The sequence below is a fragment of the Arctopsyche grandis genome, chromosome 7, assembly GCF_051622035.1.
Source record: "Arctopsyche grandis isolate Sample6627 chromosome 7, ASM5162203v2, whole genome shotgun sequence".
Classification (NCBI taxonomy): domain Eukaryota; kingdom Metazoa; phylum Arthropoda; class Insecta; order Trichoptera; family Hydropsychidae; genus Arctopsyche; species Arctopsyche grandis.
In genome coordinates this window covers 22970852-22997018 of record NC_135361.1, presented here as the reverse complement: position 1 = coordinate 22997018, position 26167 = coordinate 22970852, and the positions used below count along the sequence as shown (strand labels likewise).

The following is a 26167-nucleotide window of genomic DNA, read 5'->3' as shown; positions in this document are numbered from 1 at the left end:
TAAAACAACATAATTTACAAGAATTATATCCGAACATTTGGGTTGCCATGCGAATTTTCCTAACACTGCCTGTTCGAAACTTAAATAATTAAAACTTATCCCCGATCTAAAATTTTCACAAAATGTACTTTCCAGCTTGGGAACTCTATCTATTGAAAATGATAACTCTGAAAATCTTGATTTTTCAGCTTTAATTAAAGATTTTGCAGAAAAAAGACTTGAAAAGTTCACTTCCGAAATATAATTTTATTTATTTTTAATTCCACCAGTGGGATTGGGAAACCTTGTTAACAACTTTTCTGTCGGTCCCAAGCCTAGAAAAAGGAGGATGGTAACCCATTTCTTAATAATTTTCTAGGGGCGCTTAGAAAAAAAATGTCCGAGGGCGCCATAGGGTCTAAGGCCGGCACTGGTTTGAGGACATATTTAACGTAAAACAAAGTCATAACGTAAAACAAAGTCATAATGGCCGGATCCACAGTGCGCCGTTTATTGTTCAATTGTTGTAAAAGGTTCGCCCAACCTTTTTTTTGGTACTCTAGCTTTGTAAATAGAGCCAAACTGCCCCGATTCCTGGAAAAAGCACGGTCTCTATCCGCAGTCTAGTCATAATAATATCTGGAAGACCAATCCTCAAAAATGGCTAGGGGTATATACAATTTTATAATCTTTCTTCTACATATATATTAATTTTCAAATTCATATTAATTTTTTTGTGTATTTTCAACAATTAAATCCTATCTGAGATAACTAGCAAGTACACACAAATTTTCAAATAACATTTTGAAATAAAAAATTCATGTAGTGTTTCTTCGTAAAACGCTTTTTTGTAGTTCAAAAATGTGCCTCTAAGTATATATGTACATGAATATATCAATACTGATCATTTATTTTCAACCTCTGTATTCTATAATATCTACAATTACACGGAGTATTTTTTTATCTCACAATGATGTATTTTTACTTCTTATTAATTATTATTGGAACAGTTGGGTGTTTGGGACTAATAATTATGAGCGTGGTAGACATCATCCTGCCCGCACAGTCCATTATCGGTTGGCTCCTATTCAGGGCCGCGCCTAGGAGTTCGGCCGCCCGTGTGCGAATAAATCGGCCGCTCTATAATTTTATCAGCATTTGTATAAACTATATAAATTTAAAATTAAAAAAAAATTAAGTGCATGCGAGTAGTGCACAAATCTTACCTTGTGGGAAATATAGTGTTGAAAATTTTAATCACAGTCCAAATTAACCACAAAAACAGACAAAAAACCAAAACGCTTAGTTCTGAACAGGAAAGACTGAATGTTTTCAAGTGCATTCATTAAAATATAGTGTTTTTACCCCCAACCCCACATCTAGAACATGGTTTTTTCGATGACCAACCAATACTCGACATCCTTATAAGAAATAATTCTGGCAGTCGCAAAGATAGTAGAACATAAAAGACCCAGCTCTATGCAGACCGAAGCTATACCTGCCCATTTTTTACTATTCGGTTAGCCATGCTATCCAGTTATATATATCCCCAAATTCTAGTTCGGGTGTGTTACAAATTGTAACTTGCAACAGCAATCCACAAGTATACAACAAGACAACCTAAATGCATTTTAAAAAGTATGATGTCGTGTTTCGTATTTTTTAAGGAATATAATTTTTTCGACTCTCATTTCTTTCGGCCGCCTTTATACTTCAGCCGCCTGTGTGCGTTGCACACATCTGTACACATGTATGGTAAGCATGGCCCTGTTCTTATTCCAAGAGCTCTCCAACTTCTTAATGAAATAGTTACTGCTGTGCTTGAATGTGATCTTATTCCAACTCAGTGAGCTCAAGTGAAAATATATTTTCATCAATTCAAGCAGTGAAAATGTATAAAACAATAAATTTACAACGTTTAACTATATAAATTTAACCCTAACAACTAGGGATCCCAAATATTCGTCTACTCCAACTATTCGAATATCGAATAGTAAATCAAGTGCTATTCGAATATTCGAACACATTCGAAAAATAAAAAAAGGCAATTACATATGTACTAAGCATAAATTACATTATATTTATATATGTAATATATTACAATTAATAAAACATAATTTTAAGAAAATTAAAAAAAAACATAAAACTAAAATACACACATAAAATATAAGATAAAAATTTATAAACTTCTGCTGTTTTGCACTAATTTTGCTTAATTCTTTAATTGCGGTTTCAACGGGAGTAAGAACATCAATTAAAATTTTCAAAATATCAATTTCATTCTTAGAAACAGTATTTTAATTTACTTTTTCATTATGATTTCTTCTAAAAATGTATATTTCGCCGGTGATATTCATATTATTTTTCTGATGATTTCTAAAATAACGTAGAGATTATTATGCATCAAAAAGTGATTTTCTTCAAACATTTCTGTATTTAATGAATAAAAATCCATTTCTTTACATCTAGACATTTCATCTTCCTCATTATCTTCATTTTCATCACAATTATCCCCATCACATGTTTAATTTTCTTCATAATCGTCGGCTTCGTCATCATCACTCTTTTCATATTGATTTTGTGTATTTATTTTATAAAAAGTATATACACGAATAATATTCGAATAGTTGATGAAATATTCGAATAACGAATGGCTGAAAAATCAGACGAATAATTCGAATACTCGATTGGGATCCCTACTAACAACCCAATCTTAAATGAATAGGGCCAACCCTTATGTAAGCTAACCTACCATAACCCTTAATCTAATCTTAAATGGATAAAACCAACCCTGAAAATGTAACTGGTTATAATTTCATTGTAACGTCAGTGAAAATATATTTTCACTTGAAATCTAATTTCACTGTGACACATATAGATATACATAAATCAAGGAAATGTGAACTTATATATAATCATCGCATTTCGATTTATTGGTGAATCAATAACAAATATGATTAATTATCATGTATTATATTTGTTTCAGTGAACTCATTCAATGTGAATGCACTTAATTTGCGATTGCGCAAGCAAAGAAACTATCATTAAATATTCAATGATTGCATAACAACAACAACACAAACAGTTTTCAGCAATCCTATTAACTGGAACGAGACAAGCCAAGGCGAGTGATATACTAGTGTGAATTCCATAGATAGCTTATTACACGGTTCGATACAATTTTATTTTATCACCAATTAGTCTTGAGGAAGTTCATCCGTATGAAAATTTCCCGCGAATTCCTCACTTGGACTGCAAATATCCCAGATTTTCCGGGCAATAGTACTGCGAGTATATAAAGAATCGTATGGTTCGCGAACGGACAGTAGTATCTAGCTAGTGCCCGGTGAATCACTATATAGTGATTTAGTAGTTCGAACGCTATACGTTAAACGAAAATCGTTCATTATCGCAAGGTAGTTTATGCAGACTGCTATTTATTTTGTAACACGCCATTACTTTTAAACACACGTCCATATTTAAAAGCGAAATCAACTGTCTGGGACCGGTGACAGGCCGTTCAATCAAAGCCGAGCTTTTTTCAGCACTTTCAGCCAGTTGTGAAAGTCATATTTGCAATTGTCGATACATAATTCATCATTGTACTCTTTTTTTAATAGTAATATAAAATATACATATAGAACGGTCGCCCGTTAATTTTATATCGTGCCATTTAACGACATGCCATTATATTGTAGATACAAAAATGGAACAGTTATACTTGTGCTAATAACCATTCACGACAATAGTAGTGAGTTTTTCTAAAACGTGATAAATAAAATGAAAAGTTCAAAATATAACGATTGCTGACATAATCTTTTCCATTTTATGTGTATTAAGGCTTTTTTTTATATATATGTAGGTATAAACTTTTCTTCTGAAATACATACGTAATGTGTGATTGAAGTGAAAATAGTTTACAACAAATATGTTAATATTTTTATAATATTTAATTTTAAATATCAAAAATTGATTTGTTTTTAAAAAGTTTCTGCCATTAAAAGGCTCAACTCATATAATATTTTCTCTTGAAATTAAACAAAGTTTAAAGTCCTTAAAATCGTTTCAAATTTTACATCCGATCTACATATGTTTGACAATTTATAATTTGCGTATTGTTCAAATTTTGATTGAAATTGTTATTTTAAAACATACGTATACTATAAAAGTATATAGTATTTCCTTATTTGATTTGAAACATATTAAATAATATTTATTTTATGATCATAATATAACATCGATATCAGTTTCGAGAAGTTGCCACTTCCTTTCGTTTACCCAGAATGATTATTCATTTGATCTGATATAAATATGTACATATGTATGTACATACATACATACATACATAGGTCTTGTGAATAATGGAAAACTTCAACTATTTCAGTTCAATTAATCATTTGGATATTATTTCTTAGGTGACACAGATTCAACGTCCCGAATGCTATCAGGAGAATTCGGGATAATGTATTCGTTGCGAATATCGACGTTATTTGTCGCCGTTTCAGCGCTGCTTTCAGGTGAGTCAAAACCTATGTATGAATATATGTACGAAATAGTATTTCAGGAAAAAAATAGCAACATACACATGAGCACATGTGACATGCAAATTTTTTATATTTTCGCACAACGAGACCCAATTTGTCCGAAGCGCGATCTCCATCGAGTTTCCAGCGTCATCACAATGGTTGGTCGAACGTGTGAAATCAATCAACCGCACACGGGTCGTTGCAGTGTCGAGATTTTCAAATGGTCACTGACAAAAGCCCCTCAATTATTGCCCAGTTTCTTGGTATAGACAAAAATAAATAAAAAAAACATTGATTTTTCGACTAATAATCGTATGCACATATTTAATTTTCTCGCAGGGCATGTGTATTTACGCTCACACCAATCCCATATACTTATTGTCTACATTTGTGCCAGTGGTTCTCAGACAATTCTATGCACTGATCAATGATCACGCATTCCTGGAATTCTCGAAATTGTAATTCGTAAAAATAAGTTGACTCAACTTCAAAGCCATTCATATAATATACATATTTCTCAAAAAGAAACACGATATATGTACATAAAATATTCCGATCTTCGATCTCTTCTATGACCAAATTTTTTTACAGATACCTACTCGAAATACCTGTAATTCAAATTTTTTATTTGCATTAAATCTTCAACCTTCCATTGTAATATTTTTTAATAGATCCAATTTCATAACAAAACAAATTACCAATGTGAGAATATTGACTGTTTTCGTTCGAAACTTTTATTGCAAACAAATTTCCCGAGAACACCAAATGCACCGTGTATTAATTTTTGAAATTTACCAAGAATTTATAAGATATAAGATTTGTGCAATGGTTTCAATGCTATCTTTGTTGCAATTCACGTTTTATTTACAAACTTAACTTTCAACAGTCAACTGCAACAATTGCATCAGACAGAATTTGAGATAACTATATACATACATACAATGTATAAGTTACAGTCCAAGCGTTCACTTCAATTCGTTCATAAACAAACTAGTTTGTTCATACACGAACTTGGCTTAATTGGTTGGTTTTAGTTTAAGTGCTAACAGTCAAAACCATTTGTCGCATGAAACTTTTAGCTGTAAGAACCTTTGAGATGTCAAAATTACAAGTATTTAAAAGATATATCATTTGGAAACCACATTAGAACGATGCTATAATTCCCGTTTCCGCTCATATTAAAAATATTGCACCTTAGCGTAAGCATATATGTATATGTATGTATGTACATATACATAGGATGGGAGGAACGATTGAGAATACTCAAATTAATGCCTAATAGTTTGTGCATAAACAAACTAGTTGGTTCGTCTATTTCTAATACAATATAACTGGTCAGATTGGTTCGTGTATGAACAAACTAATACATTTGTTCATATTCACATTGACTTACACTAAAAATTAATATCTTGGAAGTTAAATTGGTAAATGTAACAATAATTTTATAAATACGAATGGTAAATGTTATAAATAAGAATAAGAATATTTATTTAAAAATAAAAAAAAAACAGTAAAATATATTATAAAAGTAATATTTCTGCTATTTTAAATTAAAAAAGGTGTATAAAAAGTGAAAATATTACAATTTATGGTAAGCATACATACATATGTATGTACATATATGTATACATATACATACATATAGGATGAGACAAACGATTGAATATACTATAACTTATCCTTAATAGTTTGTGCATGATAAAACTAGTCCGATTGTCAATTTTTTTTTGTATACTATAACTTGATAGATTAGATCGTGTATGAACAAACTAGTATGTTCACGAACGAACTAAATGTATACTTGGACTGTAACATACATACATATATACAAATGTTTCCAAAAATCTACTAGAGTCAAACCAATATTCAATTATTCCGTAAATTGAACCCAATGTGGAAATTTATTTCGTAATATTCTAAACATAATATGTTGAATATTGTTTCATTGATCCTTTGTACTCGCACAAAACAACTTGGATTCGCCATTGTGAAAACGGATCGTGGCGGATTTTTAGACAAAATATCTAGTATTGTTTTGAAAATTGGTAAAGCGAAAAACTTCACCGCCACCGATACAAATCGAAAATGCGAATTTATCAAAAAAATGTGTCCATATATTATTCCAAAAACTATACACTAACACGTGAAATCATCATTTCTCAAAATATATTATGTATATTGAACAAAACAGGGGAAAAAGTGTGAGAGAATGATTTACATTACAAATTACCTTTTCAGTGCTCTGATGGGTATTAATTTGGGCTATTATTTTTTTAGCAATTATTGTTTTTTATAAAAATATGAACATGATACTTAAATATTTTTTTAATGGTAAGAAAATGATTTAATAGTTCCAATTTTGAAGACAACCGCTTAAAGCTCTAAAATGTATATACATACATATGTAATTTTCTCAGATAAAGTCGTCAGTCATCAGAATGAAATGAGTCGATGAAAATGAGGGTCGGAAGATTATATATTATATTATATAATTTTTTTGCATCAAACGATCTCCAACAAATGTTTTGTTTGTCTCAAATACATTAATATGTATATACATATTATGTTTGAAAATGTAATATAATAATTTAAATTGTGCCAAATGTAACATTATCGATTAGGCAAATACATACAATAACATATTTGTAAATAGATAGTGTTGTATATTTTAATAAATTTAAATTGACAAGTGTTTACTAAGTATGATAATTAAACGTATGCGAGTACATGATTTTTCTTGTCTTTTGTCGGCTTGCGAATTATCTCTCTGAAATTATTTTTAAAGACATATTTTGAATTGAAATGATTTTTTATAATCGTTTCAATATTTTTTGCATGAATATTTATGAATGAAAAAAACTTTTGAGTACATATTCACGGCGCGTTAGTCACGTTTATTTAATACGTAATAAGCGCCTCGGCGAAAAGCTCTTGAATATTTAAGGCATTTTCGCGAAAACTCTTTTGCCTTTTTGTAACATTTCTTTAGCTCTTTATCTGTGATCGCCTGTGAAGAATGTAAGCAAATGTCGAAAATTTGTTCGATATTTAAAGTCAATGGTGTAAGTTCATATCGCGGTGAGCGAACGAACTCGTGAAAAATGTCTTTTTTTTTGCCCGTCTTTTGTGTAATGAAAATCGCTCAAAATTAGCATGTTCTTTTCAATTTTTTAATTTGAAAGTATTCATTATGACATTCATTGAATTTCAAGTCAAACAGTCGACGCATGTGTGCGAATACTCCAACTTAAATATGCATTATTTATTGCTAAACTTTTAGTCATCCATTCGTTGTACAAACGTGAAAAATTGCACCTGATATTACAAAAACAAAATTAAAATTTCATAAGAGTAAAACCCATGATTGATTATATTTTACCGATGATTCCTAATGAAGAATATCATTTGAACAAATCGCTAACGTGAATTTTGGACACTCATAACACAACAGTTCTTAGTCATGAACTTGTTATTGAATATTTAACGGAATATACATACATATAGTTCACGCACTTTACTAGAAGTCAATGACGGAAGTTATTAAGAAAAAACATCTCGGTTAAAAAAAAGCATCAGATTTATTCAAATGTGTTGTCTTTTGTGACATACAATATGGAAAACGAGCCGCAACCTTTGTCTTCGGTTCCGCTTCAGAAATAGTCAACATTCAGACATTTTCGCCAAAATGAATTCGTGTTTACATAGACTATATCTACATTGACGAGTGCTTTCTAATGTTACAAATTATATTAAATTTTTTTCATAACTCACATTATTGTCTAAATATGCGTCTTTTTTTAATGGCAAAATACACTGTTCGACAAATGACGACTTTTTTGGTTCAGAAACGAGATATGACTTTTCTTATAGATCTATGCCCAGTGAACACGAATCTGGTAATAAAAAATGTTGATTGGCTCAAGATTCGGAGATATATGTGTTTTTTAAATCGAGTAAATACTAGTACGAGCTTTTAGCTCGAAATTTTACCGATTTAAAATTTAGTACACTTCCAATTAACCCTTTTAAACGAAAACAAAAATAGTGTGGCCAGAACACTATTTCAATAAACATTTTTCAATAGAAAATAATCAATATAAAATAGTATTAAAAGTGGGAAAAAATCCCAAGTGAAAATACCTACTTTTGACTTTTGATTTAAACTGAACGACTACTTAGAGAGATTTGAAAGCTGAAAAGTACTACAAATGAAAGATAAAATACCCGACTATAGATTTCAATATTCATTTTGAACAGAAAATTGACAAATTTTGAGACATCGACCGAACAACACCAAGATATAGAAAAATCGCGCGATTTAAAAAACACATATATCTCCGAATCTCGAGCCAATCAACATATTTTATTACCAGGTTCGTGCTTACTGGGTATAGATCTATAAGAAAGGTCATATCTCGTCTCTGAACCATTTTTCGTGTCGAACAGTGTTATTAATTTGATTATTTTATTATTAATATGGTTAAATTTAAATTATTATATATATCGACACTTTAAATTGCCCCATTGTTCAATTCGCACGGTCGACGACTTAAAAGCGTGTTAATGACAATGAAATTCAATTGTTTAATGGCCACAATCTTTAGTTGAGATCTCGGTATTAAGCGGTATATAATTTCACTCACACGACGATATTTTCGTAGTTTAAATTTAACCCTTTCCGGTTCGGTTTTAATGCGTGTGTGACGTGACGTCTTTCGCTCATTGCAAATATCCGGGAATAGCAAGGGAAAAACTGCACCGCAAAAGATAAGAGAAATTACTGACGTAAAATGAAAATGAAGTTACTAGAAAAGATTTTAAACAAGGAAAACACATAGTTACAAATATTGATTGTTCGTATATTATAAGATCTTGAGTTTTTTCCAATGACGCAAGTGAAAGCAAATCTTACTTTATGTCTACGCCGTAGACTTATGTGGAATAATCGTTTATAACAGCACATAAACAGCACTACGAAAAATATTCTTTAGTACATTCTATATGGAAGTATTCACATGTTCCGTAATGTGTATGTGACGTATACCAAAACAGCATCTGACACGATTTATTAATTTTAAAGCAGTACATGTCACCGAAACGTATCAAGCAGAATCGACTTTCTTTAGCCATTGTGGAAAAATTCATGACGTGACGTCACAGTGGCGAATGCCCCCGTACTAACGAAAATGTTGCTTATGAATATGTTCAGAAACGGCATATTGTGACTGCATTGACTCGACGATACGACGCAAGCAATATTGCGCCGTAATGAACATGTAAGCTGATTTTGACTTGCATTCGTTCGAAACATTTATAAATGTGCCGAAAATGAGAAGTGCTGTATAGCATGAATAGGACTAGTCTTTTCCGTGCAGTGTTGTGCCGAGCTGTTAACGTGCAGTACTGGATAATATAAACAGACCTTTATAAGTATCCACTTTTATATTCCAACCAACCGAATTACTAGTGATGATGAAAGGTGAAAAACAACTCTTTCAAAGGGTTCCAAACGCTTTATCAGCACATGCCTTACCATGCAAAAATAATTTGGGGCCTAAGAAAATAAAGTAGAAAATTCAAATACACAATAAAATACAAAAAAAATGCAATACAAAATAAAACATTGATAAAGTAAAAAATATACAATACATACACAAAGAAAAATAGAGTTCTAAAAATTTTGTAAAATTGTAAAATTAACTAAAAAAAATTGAAAATTACAAAAGTTTTTAACTTTGGTAAAATGGTTTCTAAATATTATATATCAGATCGTCATTCTGATATAAGGCGAAAGCATGACGGCTTATGAGAATTTTTGTGTATTGATGTTTCGTTCTTCGGTCATCGAAATATTTATAACATTTTTCCAAATACTTTAGATGCCCTTTCTTTTAGGGCGCCTGTGTGTGCCAAACACTTCGCACACGCCACAAGCCCGCTCTGATAATTTTAAAAGTATCATGAGTATACTACAGATTGAGTTGACCCTAAATTGAAAACTAAATATTGAAATACCAGACAAACAAACAAACATTCATCCTTATATCTACATATGTACTATTGAAAGCAGTTTTATTTTAAAACAAAGCGTACTTAAATAATTTAAAAGAAGATTATTTTTAAAAATAAATAAATATTTTAGTTTATGTATCGAAATTTGAAGCCACTGATTTTTCATCGTCTATTTCTAAAGTAAAGCTTTAAATTAAAACCAAATAATCAATTCTCAAGTAACCATACAACATCCGATCGATTTATAAATACAAAACTCTATTGCAAAATAATGTACCTGTGATTGCATTTCAGGTGTTGCAAATAGTAACTACAATACACTTGTGGTTTTCATTGTAGGTCAACTACCTCCAATCAAGTTCATTACGCTCAATAGTCGAACATGTCACACATACCTGTTTATTAATTTTTAATTCTGGATGAAGCGATTAAAAACCGACAGGTGTTGGCAGGAAACGACCCATTTATGCACAGTTAGATCGTTAAATCCATTACACGTATCAAATGTTTCATTCAATGCACGATTCGTCATTACAGGTTGTTTATATGACGTAATTTTAACATCTAGCCGTGTTAATTGAGACGTTTTCAAATTTCAATGTCGTTCAATATCGACACTAATTTAAAATGCGTTGAATTTTTTTCGCCCATCGCATCGCCGGTAGATCGATTGTTTCAGAAGAATCATTGTTTAAAATTATCAGGTCGTAGAAAATTCTTCAAAACCTAATTTATTTATATCTCTAAAGAATCTCCACTCTGCTTGATAGGGATATTTCGGTTGGCTGCGTTAATGTTTACAACCGAGAGATTCCCGGATTCAATCCCTGGGTTGACCTCGATTTAAAATAATTTATTTTGAGTATTTTTGTAGTGCTGCTGGTCAGACTTGAATATTTATGACTTCAAGTCTATCGTTTCCTATCAAAGTTTGCCTGATTTAATTGTTGAAACATTTTCTCGTCAATTTGACAAAACCAGCCTACCCACTATGACACCACTATTTGAATATTATTTAAAATTTATGGTCTAATAAATTTATCTACAAGTTTAGCACCATAGGTGTCGCTCAGGGGTAACCTGTAATGGGTGTCATGACAAATCACTCACGGACTTTACACTCAATATAAAGCATTGTCAAAAAAACGAATATGGGTAATACACTATTTAAATTTATATGATTTCATTGTTGAAACGGCTCCTCCTCAAAATTGGTCACTACTATTTGAATATGATTTCAAATTCTATCTATGAATGATCCGTTATGTTTGAAAGTCCAATTTTCAGTTCCATAAACTCTATGTCTGTTTGACTTAATTCACAAATTATTATCACTTATTATAATTCGTTATGTCCAGAATCTCGGAAAAGCAAAATAGACGTATTACAGACCACCATCATTTTTAAATATTGTTAAACGCAAAACATTATATTTAAGGTTTTGCGAAATGTTGCTCAAATGAAGAAAAATGGACTTTCAAATATAACGGATTATATGTATGTATATTGAATTTGATTTTGACGATCAATCAATTCTTCATATAATTCATTTGAGATAAGTCTTAACTTTTGATGATGATTTTTCAACTATTTCTGGACTCATCATAAAATCTTGTCGTTTCATCATATATGTAATTTGCTCAAAATCATCTACCATTATAATAATTGGAGAGCTCGTTTTGGGTTTGATGGATACTTTCCGGACACTTCGACGTTGGTTCATTTATATATCCTGGGGTTTATCTGCATTTAGCGTCAATGCATCTCAAAATATATATAATACATATAAATCCATGTATACATTTCGTTCGTTCATAAACACACTAGTTTGTTCATCTGGCTAGTTTTAGTGTACACAAAAGAACAAATTGGCAAACGAACCAGTCTGTTCATGCACAAAGTATTAGAAATAAGTTAAAATATCTTCAATCATTTTTTGTCTCATCCTCTATATATAATACACGTGTACATATATGTTAACTTACTTAGCTGCAATATTTTTAACATCATCAGAAACGAGAATTATAGCAACGTTGCAGTGTGCTTTCCATAGGATTTCCCTTTTAAATACTTGGTGTTTTGACATCTTACAGGTTTTGACAGCTAAAAGTTTTATGATACACCTAATAAGTCTATTTGAAGATAGCTTCTGACTGTTCGTACTTAAACTACAACCAAAAGCTCGCGTACGAACAAACTAGTATGTTCATGAACGAACCTGGACTGAAACATACATATGTATATTTGCCTCCTCAAATGTTTTTTCATACAATCGATTATTAATTGGTCAATTTTGCGGTCATTGCATACTTCTACGTCTCATCTGACACTCAAATGTGATTTGAATTATTGCTTACGATTCCATTGAAACCAGCTTGGTTGGAAAATTGTGGAGAATTTCAAATTTATTTTTAAATACATTAAACAACATATGTACATATACTACTTCTTAATTACCCATATCTATCAATTCAAGACTCAATGTCTTTGAACACTTAAAATTCGAGAAATGGCAAAATCCAAATCTTCCACGAAATTTCCTTACATGATAAACGTGCGCCAACTATCAAACACATTAACGATAGTATTGTTATTTGTTTTGAAAGTAATTTAATTTCCATATTCCATTCGTTGGCTACTAAATAATCTAATACTCCTTCAAAGTATCCTTCAATTCGAATATAATTCTGAATCCTTCGCGAATCCAAGCATGTAGTATGTAGTAGTACTTGCAACTAATATTATATATTCACTATGTAAAAAAAACGTACGTGTTTGGCGATGAAACACGACATATCTAAGCCTGATATTAATACAGTTATAAGTCTAAACAGGTATATAAATTGCATATCGATTTTAGACGATGCAAATTATACTTTCACAGTTGATGAAAGGCTCAAACAAAATGCACATTGACATTGTCGGTTGCAGCTATTTTCGTACATATGTCGTATGATGCCTTGAATTAATCATTTGATAATAAGCAATGTGTCGTAATTGTGGAAAATACGAAATTTACCAATTCTAATATGACCACTGAAAATTGTATATGTAACAGTCCAAGTGTATATTTCGTTCGTTCATACTAGTTTGTTCATACACGAACCAATGTCAACAGTTGTAGTATATACAAAATCTGAATAATGAACTAGTCTATGCATGCACTACGTGCATCAGTACATTCAGATAAAAAATATACATATATATTGAGATTGAAAACCAATTCTTACTAATGCAGTAAAATATAAAACTGACCCAATGAATATATAATAGCAGGTCAAGAAAATATATATGAAACAGTATATTTTTGCCATTTAAAATTCACTAGAGAATTAATTATAAGAATATAAAAAAATATATATATCAAAATCGATAGAAAAATATCTGACTATTGATTTTAATGCTCACTTTTAGCACAGAAATGCTAGATTTTGAGTTAAAGATTGCGAAAGTCCAAAATCTATAAAAATTGCACATTTTTTTAAACGCTCATATCTCATAAATGAGAAGAAACCAATAAAAATGATTATCATCTTCGAATTTAGTGGGTCAAATTAAGTAAAGGTTGATGAGTTTCCGCTCCGGTAACTCTTTTTGTTGCTCAGTGTATTTAGTCCTGTTGGGTTTGATCCAAATTGGCCACAAAATCTTCAAAACCGTTATATTATATACATATACATATCTTTTGAACAAATATAACATAATATTTTGAAGACATATTTGACAATCGACTGCAACCCTTTTATTATAATAATCTTTTCAGAGTCTCTTTAGAAAGAAAATACTAATTTGTTTGCGTCAGTTGTGCGTAGTGAATGAATTGGTCTAGCTTTTACCACACCTCGTGAGTTTTTCATTAATAAATCCCATATTGAATTCACGGTCATTGTACAATATTTATCGGTAAGTGAGTTATGGAGATATGCGTAAATTGCAAATAAAATTACACTCAATTTTGAAATCGCAGAAATTACCACTCGGACGTTAAATGCGTTAATTTCAATACGAAAACATTCGATTTGATATGGTCTGATTCTCGTCAGCCTCGGGTCAGTTAAGGTACCACGATGCGAACTTGAAATTACCGGTATTATACATATTTACTAACATTTCGAGATTAGCACGGTGTCGTCAATCTGTTTCTGGTTACATTGTACTACATATAAAAGTTAGATAAACCGACAAAACGATCGTGAATTACTCATACTCGTCATGTAATGGCGCTAAACGTATCAAATCAGTCGAATTGGTCAAATCTTCTATGTAGTTATTGGTATTGCGTGCAAGGTCTTGCGCCATTGTTGAAAATTTCAAACTATGATATTATTTATTTAAAAAAAACGATGCTTCGGGAAATGGAAAAACTGCACATGACATCGTTTCACGGTCAAAGTGATCGATAAGTCAAGTGCATCGTAAAACGCATTCCGGTCGCATTCATCCAATGTTACGATTATTTTATTTGCATAATATGAAACTACTTAAGCAATGGTTCAACTGTAACTTACATATGTGATTTATAAGAGACAAGTCATAAATCTTTGATTAAAAATACCTCTAAGGAGTACCTCGCATGTGTGTATTACATTTATGTAAATATAATACATGATTGCAATACATATTTAATTGAAAACAATCACAATATTTTGTAGAAATATTGAAATGGTAATGGACGTGTCAGTGGCTAGAAGAATAGACAAAATTAGGATACGAGAAGTGCTGGAATGGTACCTGAGAGAATGTTAAAGGGTGAATTCGTGGATGAAATTAAAAAAAAAATCTGGGGTGATGTGGATGAGAGTGCGTAAAACAGAGACAAATGGAAGTGTTGGAGAGGCCTTCTTCCATCAGTGGACGATGAATGGCTGTATATGATGATGATGTACCTATGTACCCATTTTCAGCTACATAAATGTAATAAAAACGACTATAACTTGATACTTTAATCGAGTTACAGTCCTTATCATGTTTTGAATTTTCCATTTAGCTTAATATCGTTTTATTTTTTTCAAAATAATAAAATATATAAGTATTGTGCATGTTTCTCATTAACTTTTCTAGATTTCTATTTTGAAGTATCTAAAGTTGTTAAATAAATTTAATTATATCTATGAAACGATGAAACTTTTCTTATTTGTTTGCTCTAACAATATTATTTAGCAAAAAAAAAATATATATATATATATATATATATATATATATATATATATATATATATATTTATTATTGCGACCTAATTGAGGTCGAGTATTGAGAATGTTTGCAATTCTAACAAATGATTTCAATTTGTTAAGTGATTTGTTAGATTTATTTTTATACTTTATACAAACACTGTTACTATATATATATGTACGTATATGTATGTACTTCATAGACACCCTCGTGCAGTGGATTAATGCACTTATTGGATTTAGCTGATCACATACATATAATATGTATTTATGAACATACATATATAAAATATTTATCTGTCGAGGTCAAAAAGAATTAATTATTTTCTTTATTCAAAAAATAACAGAAAATATGTATATGAAATTTGGTTATTCTAAAGTTGCATTAAGAATATAATCGTCAAATTATGAGTTATGTTTATATTTATTGAATCGAATTGAATCGTTATATTATATTATTATTTTATCGTCAAGAGAAAACTGAAACAATCTTCTGTCAATTAACATGTTCTTCTTATATGCATGTCATTGCATTTATGTACATGTGCATACATTTTTAAATTAGTGACGGACTTCGAGCAAAAGCTACACTGAAAGAAGTATGGAACGTTGTCTGCTCGGCATAACGAGGAAAGACAGGAAACGGAACACGTGGGTGAGAAGAACTACAAGGGTAATGGACATAGTGGATAGAGTAAAGAGATTGAAATGGCAATGGGCGGGCCACGTGGCCAGAAGAATGGACGAAAGGTGGACAAAAGAAGTGCTAGAATGGTACCCGAGAGAATGCAAAACGGTAAAATGAAGACCGCAGGGAAGATGGGCAGACGAAATTAGGAATATGTGTAGGGTGAGATTGATGAGAGTTGCGCAAAACAGAGACGACTGGAAGCGTGTTGGAGAGGCCTTCATCCAGCAGTGGATGGTGAGCAGCTGTAGATGATGATGACATATATAAATATTTTCATCAACATCATCATTTTTACGCCATCTACTACTAGATGAACGCCTTTCCAACAAGCTTCCATTCGTCTTTGTTTTGCGTAACTCTCATCTATCTCACTCCACACATTTTTCTAATTTCGTCCACCCATCTTCCTTGCGTCCTTGCTTTCACCCTTTTAAATTATCTCAAGTACCATTCCAGCACTGACTATGTCCACCTTTCGTCCATTATTTTGCTACGTGATCCGATTGTCAATAACTTTTAAATGTATATATGTAGTACTAGTGGTTTTACCCGGCTTCGCTGGGTATTTTTAATATAAACAGCTTAAACATGGCTAATATGACGGGCTGAAAACCAGACTGGTACAAGTGATATTTTTTAAAAAATCTGGTTTAAGTGCTAAAATAATAACATATATGAAATGCTTTAATGTCACTTTTTTAAATGTCACATGTACCAGTCTGGTTTTCAGCCCGTCATATAATAATAAGCATTCGTTTGTTTTTTTATTAAAATTATTTGAATCGAAAAAAAATAAAATTCAACAAAATCGATATCATCGTCATAGAAACTTTGATTTGTTTTAGATGCTCCCACCCAAACCTTACATAGTTCCATACAAAGTCTCTTTCGAAATTATATATTAGATTTTCAATCGTGCGTCAGATTAGTGTCTATGATCAAAATTAGTTAAATTTTTTCTCTTAATCAAAAATTTTAGTCCAAAAATATAACAGATTTATTAGTCGAATTTCATAAATGACCAATTTTAGTCTGCAAGTATTAAAAATGAAAATGAGCTATTTTTAACGTACATATGTCTATTATATATGTACATGTAATTGCTATACATTTCTGATACTACATTAGTGCAGTAATGCTTATTTTGAAAACAAAAGAAGAATAATCAATTCGAAACTTCTACTGTGACTTTTATTTATATGCATTTTCCTATACAAGTTTTATTATTCGATCATTCGACTAAACAATCGTACAATATCGATAAGATTCTAATCTGGCATGAATGGATATTTAACAATAAGCTCCAGTCGTTTAAAAATAATCATAGCGGTAATAAATTACACGGCACATTAATGGCTTTATGGGTATTGTCATTTGCGCGTTATACATTAGCGATATGTAATTTTTGATTGTCAGTTAACGGATAATGCAGTTTGAACTGCATTGCGAATATATGTATTTCTACAGTATTCCCAGGAAAAGAATCGCGTGATCGGATATATGTATCTATCTAGTATTATTATTAAAAATATTTTATTTTATTTTATTATACAACATCAATTAATCAAGCACACTCGACAGATTAAGAAAGGACAAAAGGAAAAAAAGTACATGAAATTTTACAATTAAAAAGATAAATAAATAAAACATGGCATAGAAAAAAAAATTCTTAATAAATTCAAAATTAAATAAACTAACTCAACTTTTCTAAATAGTCGCGACTTCCGTAACTTAGGAAGTGGTGCAGAGAATGAAGAGAGATGTGACATATGTCAATGGCACCATCCAGTGAATTTAAGAAACGGAAGCCACGAGGAATGGGAGAATAACTAAAAGCCACAGTTCTAGCCAGAGGAGTGTGAAAAAGGGGACGATGGCGGGTCCATATCACACTCTCCGTAGCATGAAGGCCCAACTCAGCCAGGATAGACGGACAGGTGATATAGCCTCTAAATATGGAAAACAAGAACTTGATGAGGGCAACACTCCTCCTGTGGTCAAGAGAAGTGTAGTCGACCATACCCATGACGAATTGTGAAGGAAATAAATATGGGTAAATCCCATATTGCTCCTTATAAAGCAGTCGGAGAAAGCGTCTTTGGATAAGTTCAAGTTTCACAGATAGAGATTTAGTGGAAGGATTCCAGATCATAGAGGCGTATTCCAAGATACTCCTAACTAGAGCATTGTACAGCAATCTCAAAACAGCGGGATTATGGTAGTGTCGAGAAATACGAAAGACAAACCCAAGCATTCGTGAGGCAGAGCAACACACAGAGTCAATATGATCAGAGAAATTTAGGTCACTCTGGAATGCAACCCCAAGATCAACAGTAGAATCGATCCAGTTCAATAAAGAGTTACCAACAAGATATGGAAAGGTACGATCGGGGATGGATCTAGATGGATCTATATAGATATCTTTCTAGGCGTAGCATTTGAAAAGTGTTTTCATTGTCCTTCACGGTTAATTTCAACTAACTAGCATATAAATTAAAAATTCACCGGAAAATATTATACATACATACATGTTACTACTTAAGATTACGTTTCTACATACAACTGTTATAGATCGCTGGCTCTACAGTGAAATGTTCGCTCTACTTGCTCCTGGGACGTGATCGGATTACAAAAAGCTCTTCAGATCTACGAAAAAAGATGATAATTGATCGGACATGGCCGATCGAAGGCCATGGTTTTTTGTATTTAAACCGCGAAAACGGTTATTTGCGTACAGAAGAGGGCATTGAATACACGCCGAATAGAGATTTCTCTCGTTAAAAATCCATGTGGCCAATTCAATATGTACTCTTCGTTCTTTTCTATGTGTACTTACTTGCTATTACCAATAAAAGTGGTAAATATTTTATAGATGTTAACAAATGGAGGTTGGATGGCAACCCGATGAGTCATGCTTTATAGGTACCTGTGGAGAAAGTTGTTCGCGAATATATAATTTCTTTTAAAAATGAAATGTGCTACATATCAATATATTTGTATATATTTAGCCAGCAGTATCGTTCGGTGGTTGCGTTTATGTTTAGCACCGAGAGTTTACCGGGTTCGATCCCGTGGTAATCTTTAATTCTGCTGGTCAGACTTGGATATTTGTGACTCCAAGTATGTAGATCGTTTCTTATCAGAGTTTGCCAATTTATCTGATTTCATTGTTGAAACGGTTCCTCCATCAAATTGGCAAAAATCATCCTACCCGCTATGTCACAAATATCTGAATTTGATTTATGTATAATATGTAAAAATTTGTCAGTGGTCTAAATCAGAGCATCGTAACCTCCGGATATTCGCGGCACACATTGTTTACGACTCGTAGAGTTTGCCAGCTACGTACATACATATGTACTTCATCGGCAGTCGCTAGTTATTCCGTATATGCATAGGGACAAAACACTAACTAACATCGGTTTTCTTCCTCACACGCGATCTCACTCGCACGCATTAGGCCGAAGTGCTGTTCGGGGAACACATATTACCGCGGTGCACAGGTTACGATGCTCTGGTCTAAATCCATAGATTTTAATTTAATTTTTTAATTTTGTGCTCTGCAGCCTCTCGAAATACAGTGATTTATGAAATAAAAATGCTGCAATGTTTGTAATTAATTGTCTAGGAAGGCGCATTGGGTTCCACCTGTTAGGCCTTCCTGGTATATATAAAATAAAAATAAAATAAAAAAAGTAAAATATTTGTAATATGAATTAAAGCTTATATTATTACATTTAAACATATATAAGAAGAATGAGTTTTTATACATGGAATATCCTTAGATATTTTCTTTGTATATGTATAGCGATTCTTTCAAATTTTATCACAGTTCCGAAAATGACACCATTAAATTCTATTTTCAAAGTAATAATCACACAATGCCGTATTATATTTCATACAGTACGAATATATGTACATATATGGACGTATATGTGTTCATAAATGAAATCAACAGTGCCAACGAATGTCGCATACCCATTCTATCTACCATGAGTGATGATAATTTTTATGTGCACTTAAAAAGATGCAATATGTCATTTGCATTTGCATCCATTATTCTTATCTTTGTCATTATTTTGTCCCATTTTGAGGTAACGATTATAAAATCATAGAAAAGGTCTTTTGTACTCTTCCATCAACGTTATCAGAGTAATCGCATTTGTCATGGTAATTACTACAAGGATAATAATGACAATAATTAACTATTCAGATTACAATGCCTGTTTGAAACAAAACGTCTTGATCAATTATAATTGATGATCTTTAATGCACAAAAGTACATATCTCATGTACATATTTATACTGTATAAAAATAAACTTGTAAAAAGATACCACAAACTAAAAACATACATATATGAATAAGTATTCAAATGTACATAATTTAAAACTTAAATAAAAAAATACTTAAAATAAATTTATAGTTTAAATCTACCATTGATCATAAAATCATAAATAGGGCAAAGAAACATTATTATAATTCAATTCGTGTGTATTTGTCTATTTGTCTTCGTATAAATAAACTTAAGATGCAATGTTATAATAAAACATCAAAGCGTTACACACACATTATATTGTAAATAAACATTAGATAAGTACAGCAATCTTTAAAGACATACATTTACTTATGTGCAACAAATATGCAGTTCATGATTATTATATTTTTGTCAACATATCGGTGTCTTTATTTTCTATATAAATACATGTATAAATATCTAAGATTTAAAACAAATATAAATATTCACTAAAATCAAAACATTTAATCTTTCTAGGAACTCGCGCACAAGATTTCGGATATGATGGACATAATGGTTAGTAAATATTCAAATAATTTAAATAAATTATACATATATATTGTATATAGTTTACGCTAATGTAAAAATATTCCTTGAGATTTGTATGTATTTAATTACATTGATATTTACTGGTAGTTACTTTAAATTTAATAAATGGTATGCCCGGATTGCAATACCGGTGTGACTGAAATAAATTATAGTGGCATTGTTGTCACAATCAGTTTTCTCACACATAATTACTTCCGTTGATGCATTTCTCATCCACGTACTATCCGGACGAATGTAAATTACAAATTCCGATCACATGTTTCGGATTCATACATCGTCATATGTTTGATTGACGATATTCAATTTCTAGGTCCCCAACACTGGGGAGAACAATACGACACATGCTTTGGCAAACATCAAAGCCCCATTAACATCAACCTACTATCGGTCAAAGAAGTCAAACTACCGCCGCTGAAAATGGAAGGGTTTGACGAACAAATTGAAGGACTTGTCGTAGCCAACAATGGACATACGGGTAGATATTCATATTCCTATTTTTAATTCATACATATAAGCTTTCCATAATTTTATATCCCAAATGAGTTTGAAATTCAGATAGAATGTATAAAATATAACAATGTCTCTATTTAAAATAGTATACATTGTGAATTTCATTACAATAATGTAACAATGTTTGGATTCTGAATTAAAAGGTAGGGCTTTATATCTAACCTTGCAATGACACGTTTCTGTCCTAAATGCCGAGACTATTCTTTAATGATATTTTTCGTTGTTGTAAAACAGTGATGATCAAAGTGGAAAATCATGAGCCTCCTAAAATATCAGATGGCCCTCTAGTCGGAGAATACGTCTTCAGTCAGTTGCACTTTCACTGGGGAAACAATGATTCTGTCGGAAGTGAAGATCGAATCAACAACAAGAGGTATGATTTCAATTTACCAAATAAATTTACATCCATATAATACACATCTGGCAAATACATTTATTTTAGATCTTTTTTTTAAGATTCAAAGAGATTAAATACTGAATTCATATCTAAAAATAGTCATCACAGATCATTTTGACTTTGATTTTTAAATGCTTTTTATTATTACTAAATTATGTACACAATATATCTTATATCTATTTTAATAGCTACTGATCTACTGAACATTTTCTATTTTACAATTTTAATTTAATTTTGTTAGTAATCATAGTATTATATTGTATTAAATTTTTTGCCCCCTCTTTATTACATATACATATTTCAAATACCTCAATATAAATTTGGTGGAATATTTAACTTATATAAATAATTAAATATCCTAGATATATCTCTTATATAAATAATTAAATATCCTAGATATATCTTTGATAAATCTTGTAAGATCTCAACTTTTCCTATAAAGTTTTGTTTCTTGAAAGCTTGAGAGCAAAGCTCACAAAATCTCCAATTATAACTTGGATACAGTTTTTACCACAGTATCATTGACTGTTGTTAAATATTAAAAACCTCTATTATTTCCTTGCTCTCTGATCACTAAAGAAGCATCATTAGCTTAAAAGACACTACTCAAATAATTAAATGTAACCTTCGATCGTATATTTGTAATCAAAAGAATATAAAATGACATTAAGGGCGAAATCACACAGGAAGGAACGCGGGACGTAGTTTTTTTTAGATATTTTTAAACATGCGAAAAAAATGTGTCATACATGTGTCCCAAAATCGCCCCCTGGAGTGTTTACGATAAAATTTTATCCTTTCTTGACAGTGATCGATAACGGTGTATCCCATATTTGATGAAATATAGGAGAACCCCCACAGCAGAGAGCCCAGCACTTGATGTGCCGTCCTTCCCTGTGTGATTTCGCCCTAAATCTTGCTTCATATTTATTTTATACCCATATGAAAATGCATTTAATATGCGTCATTATATATGTAATATAAGACTTGCTTGTTATATGTTCCTAAATAAACATTTCAGCTTTCCAATGGAACTTCATATAGTGTTCTACAAAAAAGAATATGGAGATCCAAAAGGAGCATTGGAACACAGCGACGGCTTAGCAGTAATGGCGTTCTTTTATGAGGTCCGAACTTGTTTAACTACAACCTAAATACAAACCTTCAATATTTCTAATAAAATCTGTGACTCATTTAGGTGGACCGCCACAGACATCCAGCCTACGATTTAGTAACAGCTGCCTTGCAAAATGTGACCGAACCACAAAGTGCTATGCCGCTCGCTCGCTCTCTAAGCCTACTGGCACTTCTTCCGTACGATCTTGAACACTACTTCACATACAGTGGCTCACTTACAACACCTCCGTGTTCAGAAGTGGTGACGTGGATCGACTACGAACAACCCATCAGATTGGCACACGACCAGGTCAGTACAGATCAAATCGTATGCATTCAAAATTTATATTCATATATCGATCGATTGACATTGAATCGTTTTTTGGACAGATAAACAGCTTCCGCGAGTTGAGATCCGATCACGGCCACATCACTCATAACTTCAGGCCCCTGCAGCCGATCGGAGACAGGACAATATTCTATAATACAGAAAGAGACGGATACTTCGACAAGTCGACTGATGTAGTGCGTAAACCTATTGTTCCTCAAGAAAGCACATCAACACCACGTAGTGATAAAAGTGCCAGTTCTCATATTAAAATTACACTCGGTTTGATTGCTATTGCCGTTTGCTTGTCGTTTTTGATTAATTAATCGAATTATACTATGTATTGTTAATGATGATGAATGTAAATTATGTGAGGGTTGAATTATGTTATTATAATGACTGTATGTATTCGATTATATCATAAATATTCCAAAGTCATATTGTTAATTTGTGTTATATATAAAATAGACTTAAATCGTAGATTTTTAACATTGTAGAACTGTGAAAATTTCAAATCTTATTTGAATTAGCAATGTTTAGGAATAGCACTCTGAACGAAAAGTTATGCTTTACAAATATATATGTATTTGATATTCAATTAACTTCAAACTCTGCAAAGCCCTAGTTTCTTTTATAGATTTTATATGTTTTGTTATGATTTATGTATGTAATTTGTGTATAATTTTAACAATTTTATAAAACTATATTTGTTTTAATATATCATAAGTTTTCACCAGGTTAGACGCTATAAATTCTTCACATTTACTATGCAAACTTTGAAAGTGTAGAAAGTATATTATGTACTAAAAGTGTGATAATTTTTCAAAGGAATTTAAATTCGGTCGATTTCCAGTTAATAATATAAAATATATACATAAATACCCAATGGCAGTTTGTGATTATATAATTATTAAGTTTTTAAACAATATATTAGTGATATGAATTGCCATAGAAGTTTTTATATGTTATATATAATGTACAAAATAAATGTAGTGATATTAAATAAATAATTAAAATGAATGAAAAATAAACCATAAGAGTGTAGTAGTACTTTATTTACAATTTTGAAAATTGTACATTTTACTACTACTGTACTAATGCTAGGTACTGAAAAATATGCTTACTAATTTTATCTTTAAATATATTTTGTTTTATAATAATGAAAAAATAAACTAAAATATAAAATTCTGTAAATAAAGAAATTTTACTAATTTGTTTTTTATTTATTTAAATTGAAACACCAATTCAGATACTAATAAACATTAAAACAGTTTACTTAAATGTTATACAAAAATATTTTCATTATATTTGCAAACATAATTACTGATAAATATAAAGTTGATGAAAATGAAAATAACAAATACATTTACTCATACACATACATATGTATAATATTAATATCGACATATAATTGTTCAGTGCGAAATAAAATACACACAAGAGTTTTTTTACACTAACTGTGCTTCACAAAAAGGTTCAATCTGAACAAATCACTATGACTTCTTATCATTTTGATCTGTCACAGCTAAAGTAACCATAGCATTTATATTGTCGTTTTGACCTTCTTTTAAACGCTCCCAAATCAACTCGGCTATCGCTTTTTGGGTTCGCCTTTCCAATTTTTCCAACTTCTTCGAGACGTCCCGTTTCAAATCCCAATCTGGCTTCCGTGGTGCTAAATTTGTTATATCCAACTCTTCTATTACAACCTAAGATTTAATCAGAAATAGATTATTAACAACTTAACATATGTATATACAACATAAAATATAAATGCTTACTTTAACATTTGCAGCTTCGAGTTGATCCTTAATTTCAGAAGTAACGTCGCCAACTGGTGCTTCTGGTAAAACACATTCTTTGAGATCATCGTCCAATGGTTTGTAATTGCGAAAAATTGGGCTGAAATCAACAAATATTATTAAAATGTTCGGTAAAAATATTAGAGGTTATGTTACAACAGCTAATCTTAATGTTTTAAGTGTAATGTAGAATTAGATGATGATAATAGATAGATAATTAAATTACGCAGGAAGAGAGTCCATTGTGTCTCCATTTTGATTTTCACTGGCCGCAGTACGACGCTCTCTGAGAGCCCGTAACCTCTCTCGTCGCTTCAAAGCCTCCTCTTCCAATTTGCCCCCTGGACCCCGAAAGCCTCCAGCCTTTTTGCGTTCACCGTTGGGTGGGCCTCCGCCCCCCTCTTCCACTTCTTTCACTACCATGACAGGTTCGGCACTCACAGTCGCACTCATCGTTCACTATGTATTCTGTTCCAGCACCTGTCACTTGACAGTTGTCAAACTAAAACAGACCATAGCACTTTTGATTACCACCATGACCAAAATTTGTTTGACCAAAGTTGTAATTTAATGGGTGGTTATTGATATTTATTTGGTGTTTATAAACTATTTTCAATTTAAATAACATATAGCTTAAAAGATTTTGTGCAAATTAATCACAATAAACTTAAAATACCAAACATCTATGTATGCATATTTTTTTTTAGAATGGAGACAAGCCAAATTTCAATTTATATTCTAGTTAATATAAATAAATTCACTATAGTATTAACCGTACTTACTGGGTTATT

The 26167-nt window shown here is 31.4% G+C and overlaps 2 protein-coding genes across 4 annotated transcripts; one reads left to right on the top strand and one right to left on the bottom strand.

Moving 5' to 3' along the window:
* Positions 1–736: 736 nt before the first annotated feature.
* On the top strand, positions 737–24782 carry LOC143913972 (carbonic anhydrase 7-like). Of its 3 annotated transcripts, none has more exons than XM_077434025.1 (9): positions 737–757; positions 2966–3103; positions 4395–4496; positions 21152–21190; positions 21534–21698; positions 21968–22106; positions 23152–23257; positions 23329–23556; positions 23637–24111. In XM_077434025.1, the coding sequence occupies exons 3-9, from the start codon at positions 4418–4420 to the stop codon at positions 23898–23900; spliced, it is 1020 nt and encodes a 339-aa protein (XP_077290151.1). In that variant the 5' UTR covers positions 737–757; positions 2966–3103; positions 4395–4417; the 3' UTR covers positions 23901–24111. The 3 variants fall into 3 exon arrangements, with proteins under 3 accessions (XP_077290151.1, XP_077290150.1, XP_077290152.1); XM_077434024.1 differs by having other exon boundaries at positions 2966–3118; XM_077434026.1 differs by lacking the exons at positions 737–757; positions 2966–3103 and adding an exon at positions 3302–3395 and having other exon boundaries at positions 23637–24782.
* On the bottom strand, positions 24610–25895 carry LOC143913973 (coiled-coil domain-containing protein 12). Its single transcript, XM_077434027.1, has 3 exons — positions 25603–25895; positions 25356–25476; positions 24610–25283 (listed from the first exon to the last, which is right to left on the bottom strand). Exons 1-3 carry the CDS (start codon positions 25827–25829, stop codon positions 25068–25070), a joined length of 564 nt encoding a protein of 187 aa, XP_077290153.1. The 5' UTR covers positions 25830–25895; the 3' UTR covers positions 24610–25067.
* Positions 25896–26167: the final 272 nt, after the last annotated feature.

What these genes read in the sequence shown, in the direction of transcription:
- LOC143913972 (XM_077434026.1), top strand. Translation starts at nt 4,418, where the DNA reads ATGCTATCAGGAGAATTCGGGATAATGTATTCGTTGCGAATATCGACG. An exon ending in CGGATATGATGGACATAATG is followed by an intron (nt 21,191 to 21,533) that starts GTTAGTAAATAT and finishes TTCAATTTCTAG; the next exon opens with GTCCCCAACACTGGGGAGAA. An exon ending in GATCGAATCAACAACAAGAG is followed by an intron (nt 22,107 to 23,151) that starts GTATGATTTCAA and finishes TAAACATTTCAG; the next exon opens with CTTTCCAATGGAACTTCATA.
- LOC143913973 (XM_077434027.1), bottom strand. Translation starts at nt 25,829, where the DNA reads ATGAGTGCGACTGTGAGTGCCGAACCTGTCATGGTAGTGAAAGAAGTG. An exon ending in ACAATGGACTCTCTTCCTGC is followed by an intron (nt 25,477 to 25,602) that starts GTAATTTAATTA and finishes TGTTGATTTCAG; the next exon opens with CCCAATTTTTCGCAATTACA. An exon ending in TCGAAGCTGCAAATGTTAAA is followed by an intron (nt 25,284 to 25,355) that starts GTAAGCATTTAT and finishes ATTAAATCTTAG; the next exon opens with GTTGTAATAGAAGAGTTGGA.